Here is an 8,742-nt window from a genome sequence, read left to right on the forward strand (position 1 = left end):
ATCGAATTATCCATGGCAATTGTAACCGACTAGGATTAGTTTCCAGATCTGTAACCCTGCCCTTCAGACTATATAAGGAGAGGCAAGGGACCCCCCTATGACATCATATTCTCTCAACACAAATCAATACGACCAGACGCAGGACGTAGGTATTACGCCAACTCGGCGGCCGAACCTGGATAAAAAGCTTGTCCGTGTCTTGCGTCACCATCGAGTTCGTAGTTTGCGCACCGTCTACCGATAAACTACTACCGTGGGTATACCCCAAGGTAGACTGCCGACTAGCTTTCGTCGACACCATCACAATCACATAACTTGGCTCATCTTTGTTTGACTCTACGTTATTCTGTCATATATGAGTTTGCCATCATAAACCAACCTTTCCATTTGCGTATGATATTATCTCTTTCTACTTTTGCATTTTGGATTGCTATTTCTTCACAATACCATTACTTTTTGCATGTCATTTTTATTTTTCTGATTCTCCCATGATTTTTCTTATAAACATAAAAACAAATAATAAACATAATAATATGGATCTTTAAACCATCATCCTTCCCTAATCCTTAATAATCACATATTTCTACTACTAAATTATTGATATAATTTGATTAAGAATAAAAATTATTTTATTATAGGCTAAATCAGTTAATGGTCTAATTAATTAAATCACGAGAAAAATCATGGGCAGTTTATTGTCCAATCTAACCGGAAAGTGACAACGGGGGTTGTGCCGCAGCAGATGTGGCGCCACGGGAGGTAGTGGCGGCGAGACTGCCATGATGATCTGTTGGGGGTGCGGAGGTGAGCGGAGAAGGAGAAGAGAGTGGGGAGGAGGTGGCAGATGCAAGCAAGGTAGTTGCCGCCGCCGACAGCGACGATGAGGCAGACGTAGCCGCTAGGGCTCTGCCCTAGCGAGCGAGGCGAGTTGCATGCATGGATTCCTCTTTTCTATTGAATATTTATATATTTGATTCAAAAATAATATATGTTTATATATTTCTACTTATTTTGCACGATATAAGGAATTTGCTAATTTAATAGTCATTATTCCAAATTGTACTTTTATAGATGGTCAATGTTCTCATGTAATTATTGCTTCATTGCCGATGGACTAAATGCCAAATATACATATATTTTGTAACTAGATATATAAGTTTTGATTTTCTTCTGTTGCAACGCATAAACATGTTTTTTTAGTAAACAAAAATAAGAGAGAGCCACAATTATTTCGTAAGCCGAGGACCTGCATCGCATCCCATCGGCATCCGCGGCTCCCCCTCTCGGATTCCCAAACGCCAAAATCCCATTCCCAACCCCGACGCACCGCACCGTTCGCTTCCTTTCGTCAACTCCACTTCTCTTCTCCGCTGCGTCATCTCCTCTTCGCCGCCGTCGCCGCCGCTTCACCGGGCAGCCAGCCATGGATGAGGAGTACGACGTGATCGTTCTGGGCACGGGGCTCAAGGAGTGCATCCTCAGCGGTCTCCTCTCCGTCGACGGCCTCAAGGTGAGCAGAGCACCGACCACTCGCCTCCTTCCGGTAACGACACTCGGACCTCTCACTCCGGTCCCCGAGTCCGATCCGCCACTCTCCCCCCCCGTACCCGGACGCCGCTCGGGGCCTGCGCATGGTGCGTCGTCGTAGTAGATCAGGCGCCTGCTGCTCTGGCCCCTGTCTGATCCGGGACTGGTGCGCTCGGGTGGGTGCTTGTCTAAGCTTAAGCTATCTGCGCATCTGGATCCTGGTATTGGTCCGGGGAGTTAGCCAGTTGATGCAGACCATCGTGAAATCCTGCGAATATTGCCACAATTTCTTGAACTCTGTAGACTGGAAAGATCAGGGCAAGCTTTAGATTCTTAAATGTGGAGACAAACTGACAAACTAGTAACAACTATCTAGATTCAAGGGAGATTCATTGCTTTGAATTCTGATCTATAGTAACTGATTTGTTTCTGTGACTTAGAAATGTTGTTCCCATCTATAGTAACTGATCCGTAGCTGCCGTGCTCGGATTTCGGGTCTGCGTACAAGTCCGGTGCTTCAAGGTCGCTTGCATCACTTGGAGTAGACTGGGTCGTTGGAGCACACGAGCTCCTAGATCGGGTGCCCCTTTGATCGGGACGTTGCGCGCTGCGATTAGATGCATGCTTCGCTTTGCTGTCGTATACTGATCTATAGTGTTCTTCTACGTACGAGCCCCCCAGCTCCTTAAGCCCTTGGTGGATCCATAGGGGCGGGCCAGCCATTGATGCAATTGAGTATAGTCTGAGCTTAGCAAGGTGTGGTTCTCTAGATCAAGACTGCGAGCAGCCGTGCTTAATCGGGAAGTGGCACTTAATCGGACTGTTTACCAGCAATTCGGTGGAAGAACATGTAATACAAATTGAAGCGAGGATTAAGGAGAGGGAGAAGGGTGGTCATTCTTGCCCAAACTAATTGTACTTTGTTGTGTTGCTTGCCCACACTTGTTGCTTTTCATAAACCAATGTTTTTCAATTTCCATATTGGCCTAATAAGTGGGCTTCCCTATTTGTTGCACATACACAGGTGGCGGCATGTAGCATGCAAACGGTGTCAATGATAGAAGTTAGGGTTAAGATTTCTGGGTTTCCCAAGCCACCCTGACCTTTGTCCTCAGCTTCAAGGAGGAAGCTGGACTGTGGTTGGTATTGGTGCTGCTGTGGCAGGGCCGCAGGGGCAGCAAGGGTGTTGGTAACCATAGGTTTGCTGCTGAGCAACTATGGGGCAGCTGGTAGACTGGGTGCTTCCTGGTAGCAGCCTGGCTGTCAATGGGTAAGGTGAGGAAGCGGCGGTGGTGGTAACGTAGCAGAGTTGTAGGGCATGCCAGGTTGTCTTGAACTGCTGATGGTAGCAGTGGAGCCGATGACAGTAGCCACCTGCAGCTGGTACCAGCTAGGGGCACGGTAGATGGGGTTGTGGGAGGTCATCTAGAACATGGGGCTGGCAGTGGAACACTGGAGATTAAGGGTGGTTTGTTTTGCTTCCCAACAACAAGCCGCAAGTGTGGCCATGCTAGAAGTTTGGCGGACAAAATGTCTGCCACACTCTTGGCGAGCTTTTTCAGCCAAATGCACTAAAAAACAACCAAGCAAGGCGCAGCAGCCAAATGTTCAGTCACGAAACAAACAACAGCCTAATCGAGCATGACGTGCTGATCTTGCAGCATGGAAACCTTGGGACGCCATGCAAACACGCCTAGTCTCTGCTAATAAGTGAGCTACCAAGAGTCCAAACAAAGAAGGATGGAATTAAAAAGCCCCTTTCATGAAACAGTGAACCCTTATGCCGTAGAGGTGCTTTGACCCTTTTTAGCAGGGCTCCAGCTCCAATAAATCTGTGGATTTTTCGGAGCTAGGTATTCCTAGGTCCATAAATCAGTGAATCTGGAGCTGTGGGTACATTTAAGTTGTTCGGATGAATTATTTCTTTCAGTTCTAGACAAATTATAGTCTTGAGGTTCTTGATTTTAGTATACAAACTCCAGATCTGAGGTGAATCTTGGAGCTAGAGTTGTGTCACCAGGGAATGGGGCTTTGTATTAGAGAGATTTTAAGTGGATGTATAATGAGAGTGCTGTATGAGGAGTCAATTTAAGAGTACATACTATATCCAGAAGTTGCCACAACCCCTTGCAAACACCTCTCTCTTTTCTCAGTGCATTATGCATGTATGCTGTATGCATGAGTCATTATTCTGTACCACGTGGTCTGTGATTGCTTATGCCATTTTTAGAACCTTCCTTAAGGTTGTGGTATTTGAAGTCTACATGTAAGTGTAGGAAATTCACTTTTGAGGACGTGGTTTCGATGATTTTGTAGGTTTTGCATATGGACAGAAATGACTACTATGGAGGCGATTCCACCTCGCTCAACCTTAATCAGGTAAGCAACTCCTACAACTTCTGTGTAAGTACAGAAGGTCCTAGATTTGTGCATCGATTTCTTGTCATAACAAAGCTTTTGATTAATTTTGCTGGATCTTTTAGACTGACATGCTTTCCACTCTACCTTTTGGAATAGCTCTGGAAGAGGTTTAGAGGGGAAGACAAGCCCCCAGCACATCTAGGTGCAAGCAGAGACTACAATGTGGACATGGTGCCAAAGGTGCAACACTAACAGTCTTTAACCTATGCAAACTTATCTTTCTAGCACCTTTATCAGCACAGCTAATATTTGCGGAAATACCTGCGAGATGATAAATTTAACACCAACCCTGTGATCATGCATTGTTTTGACTTGGCAGGAAACATTTGTAGTCTTTTAATGTGATTTATGTGTTGATTTTCGGTTTTTGCTTCAGAAAGTTATGAAAATCCCTTGCAGAACTGTTTGTAAAAAGAAGTCTGCGAAGCACACTTGTCAATTCCATTCTGGTTTGCTCTTTGGAATGGGATGTTTCGGTACCGGGCAATACTGGTGTACCGTTCTGGACATAATAAATAACATGTACTTTTACATAATTAAATTGGTTTAGTACATTGATTAATGATTATACTTAAACTCTTGTTTCAACTTTCAAGACCACACACACTGACTGAATTTTTCTTCGTGTATTGCTCACTATGCTCAAGTAAAAGCATGCTTTGCCTTCAACCTTCAAATTAGCATGTCCATGTCGTACATAGGGAGAGAAAAAAGTGCCTCAATTATTGTGCCATAGAGAGGACAGAGGAGTGGGTTCAGCCGAGCCCGTGCAGGAGCAGCTTTGCATCATGTCATCGCATCACACTGAGACCGGTACCGAAACTTGTGACATGATTAATTTCGACCGGAACAGGAGGAAAATCACGGAATGGCCAGTACTAGCTACCTAGGCCGGTACCGGAATGGAATTTATAACTATGCTGCAAAGTACTCCTGCTAGATTTATGACTTATTTGTTAATAGTTTGCTTTTTTTTACTATCTATGTACTACCGTGTACCATAATTATGTTTTTGTTGATTCATTGTAAAAAAAGTCTGTTTCTGTTATCAGTTTATGATGGCAAATGGGACATTGGTTCGAACCCTCATCCACACTGACGTGACAAAGTACTTGTCATTCAAAGCTGTTGATGGGAGCTATGTTTTCAGCAAAGGGAAGGTAGTCATCAGTCTATGTTCTCGTCCTGTTTTTCATCAAAATTACCTTCCTTAAATTTTCTTAGATCTAGTAGGGTAACATGCTGTTTCTCTGTTATTATGCTCACAGATTTACAAGGTCCCTGCCACTGATATGGAGGCTCTGAAGTCCCCTTTGATGGGCCTATTCGAGAAGCGCAGAGCAAGGAACTTCTTCATTTATGTCCAAGATTACAATGAAGCTGATCCAAGGACACATCAAGGATTGGACCTAACTAGGGTGACAACTAGAGAACTTATATCGTTAGTACCTCTCTGCTTGTTGCATTATACTCAATCCTTGACATTGCTTGGCCTTGCATCTTACCTATGAACTAAATTCGTTGTAGTTAGCATCTGGATTTTTTCTAGTGGCACTCTTGCTACATTCAGGATTGTGCTCCTACAAGATCCATTGCAAACATTGCTGCCTCGAAGATTATACATGGATAGCATTTTATTCTATATGTTGTGCAAAGATATTTCTTTTGCATGTTGCTCTTATGTTCTCATGTAAAATTCAACCTATGCATGTTCTAATCCACTTATTGTGTTCATGACATGTGGGTCCATGATCCACATGTCAGTGACACATTTTGGGATTGCAAATTTTGCAATGGCAAATAACTAACCTCTTTCTGCACAAAGGTAACTCCATGTTCCATGTGTATTTCAGAAAATATGGTTTAAGTGATGATACAGTGGATTTTGTCGGACATGCACTTGCTCTTCATAGAGATGATCGATATCTTGATGAACCGGCACTCGATACAGTGAAAAGAATGAAAGTAAGTCTTGGCCAAAGCTGTTTCCTAGTTGTTGCTATAGATAAACTTGTGTGCTTCCTAATGGTTTGAATATGTTTCCTTACATATTGTGTGCTTTTAGCTATATGCAGAGTCTCTTGCACGCTTTCAAGGAGGCTCGCCATATATCTATCCACTATATGGGCTTGGTGAGCTACCACAGGTCAGTCAAAGTTGAATACGATACTTCTCGAGTGTGCATCATGTTCCTTGTTGATGATACATTGTTTGTTTTGGGCTACAGGGTTTTGCGCGACTGAGTGCTGTTTATGGTGGTACTTACATGTTAAACAAGCCAGAGTGCAAGGTCTTCTTTTTCACCTCTCTTCACATAATTTAGATGACAAGAAAATGCTCTCCTTTTTACCTGTATTGCCTCATTTTGTAGGTTGAATTCGACATGGAGGGGAAAGTGTGCGGTGTCACATCTGAAGGTGAAACTGCAAAGTGCAAGAAGGTGGTCTGTGATCCTTCATATTTACCAAACAAGGTGAATACTCTCTATATCCAGATTTAAAGGACTCGGTCATTTCAGTGCCAAATACTTGTATTTTGCTAGATGACAAGCTAATTTACTGAACTTCTTTTTTCCCCATCTTGAGAAGGTATTTGTTATCATATAGCCTTCTGGTGTTTTTGCTAAACTTTTTTTTTCTTATTTTTTTTGCCACCCTTATGTTTCTCAACAGGTTAGGAAGATCGGTAGAGTTGTACGAGCAATTGCTATCATGAGCCACCCAATCCCTAATACAAATGAGTCCCACTCGGTTCAAATTATTTTGCCTCAGAAACAACTTGGACGCAGATCAGACATGTGAGGCCTTCTCTCATGCTGAAATAGTTTTCATTTCATTAATCACTAGATTTACTTAAACCCTTTTGTCAAGTGGATCACTATGCTTGACACAATTATGATATTTCTGTGCATATCCTCTTTTTAGGTATGTTTTCTGTTGCTCATACACGCACAATGTTGCGCCCAGAGGGAAGTTCATTGCATTTGTGTCTGCAGAAGCAGAGACTGATAGTCCCCAGTCTGAGCTAAAGCCTGGAATTGATCTACTTGGTTCTGTAGATGAGATATTCTATGATATTTATGACAGATATGAACCAGTGAATGAACCATCTCTTGACAATTGCTTTGTCTCGACGGTAAGATGTGCAGTATATGTTAATAGAATGAACATTTAACTTCACTGTTTAAACATTCTACTAAATCTTTGTGGCTGTTTCACCATGCAGAGCTATGATGCCACCACACATTTTGAAACAACTGTAACAGATGTTCTGAACATGTATACAATGATCACTGGAAAGGTAACATGGATTTCATCTTTATTTTTATGATTGAAGTGGTGTAGACTGCAATAGTCTTTGCCTCTTTGGTTAGTGTACTGTGCTAAAATGTTGGTCAAACTTAAGTCCAGTTCTGTTAGATTTTTAATTTAAGTCCAATTAAATGAAGACCTGTGAATCTGTGATATTTTATCGAGTAGTTACAACTAACCATGACTTGAAGCACACCTTATTTTGAGCGGAGCTAGATACCTAGAGTCGGAACTGTGTGTGTTCCACACTTCCACTGTTTATATTTGCTAACCAGTCACCTATGCTGTAAATTCAAGATTTAATGAATCTAGTTCCTTGATCTACTACTTTATGTTGCAAATACGGATCAAACAGGTGCATCCTAACTCTGATCTCATTGCAGACTGTGGATCTTAGTGTGGATCTGAGTGCTGCTAGTGCTGCTGAAGAATATTGATTTCAGTCATCATGTTTATCAAAGATCACATCGTCAGGGACAGCACATGGAAACTTCAATGAATGGCTGGTATGGTTTATTCCGGTCCAGATTATATCATGCCCCTTCTACTGTTCTGCGAAATGTCTACTGGGTACTTGTTGCTGGCAGAACTATGCACAATATTGACTAGTTGATGGACGGTGATGGTTCTATCTTATTTACTAGTGTTGATCGAATGGTGTAAAATGTTATACCGTGACCATCATGGTTGTGTGATGTATCATAACTGTTCAGTAAATTTGGGTTCTTTACTGTCGAGTTCTGCTTGATGCTATTGAGCGCTGCCCGATCTGCTTGTTCTACTGTTCCTTGGGTACTTGTTGCTGGCAGACCAATATTGTGCAGTGAATTTGTCTCAAGTTGATGGACGGTGGTTCTACAATTTACTAGTTGATCGAATGGTGTAAAACGTTATACAGTGACCATCATGGTCGTGTGATGTATCATAACTCTTCAGTGAATTTGGGGGTCTTTACTATTGAGTTCTGCTTGATGCTGTCGAACGAAGTTTGTCACCCATCAAGTTCTTCAAAGATTTTTTAGGGACGAATGCTAAATATCTTTTTGTTCTGATGTGTCACAACATGACCTCTGGCTCTTGTGATGGGGGTTACATTTGCCAAATTATGCATTTTTTTTTCTGGCAGGTGGAGTCTGGGAACTGAAGGCCGTTTTGCTGTGTCAAGCAAGGGGATGAGAGCTGCAGCTGTGTAGATAATGATTGATTCTTGTCTTGCCTCCATGGTTAGATTGGGATAGACCAACGAAGTATCATGAAAGTTACCAGCCACAACATTTCGACCATAGGTTTCGCGGAGTCGCTGTAATGGCTAGATAATTTTAAAATGTCAGCTGTCTTTTGTGGCTGCCATGAGTGATGCTACCTGCAAAAAATGCTACTAAGTTAAAAAAAACTAAGCAACCTAGGAAGAACTAGACGTTCTTTTAATTAATTATTTAGAATGAAAAAAAAGACATCTCAATTCTGAATTGATGAGAACTCG

At 42.3% G+C, this 8,742-nt stretch overlaps 1 protein-coding gene across 1 annotated transcript; it reads left to right on the forward strand.

Annotated features, from left to right (window-relative positions):
- Window positions 1,268–8,241, forward strand: LOC8085145 (guanosine nucleotide diphosphate dissociation inhibitor 2). The gene is made up of 13 exons (XM_002439767.2): window positions 1,268–1,510; window positions 3,844–3,906; window positions 4,045–4,128; window positions 5,001–5,108; window positions 5,217–5,389; window positions 5,802–5,913; window positions 6,014–6,094; window positions 6,176–6,238; window positions 6,320–6,421; window positions 6,621–6,745; window positions 6,873–7,083; window positions 7,174–7,248; window positions 7,643–8,241. Exons 1-13 carry the CDS (start codon window positions 1,424–1,426, stop codon window positions 7,694–7,696), a joined length of 1,338 nt encoding a protein of 445 aa, XP_002439812.1. The 5' UTR covers window positions 1,268–1,423; the 3' UTR covers window positions 7,697–8,241.

Source organism: Sorghum bicolor, chromosome 9, assembly GCF_000003195.3.
Source record: "Sorghum bicolor cultivar BTx623 chromosome 9, Sorghum_bicolor_NCBIv3, whole genome shotgun sequence".
NCBI classification, from domain to species: Eukaryota; Viridiplantae; Streptophyta; class Magnoliopsida; order Poales; family Poaceae; genus Sorghum; species Sorghum bicolor.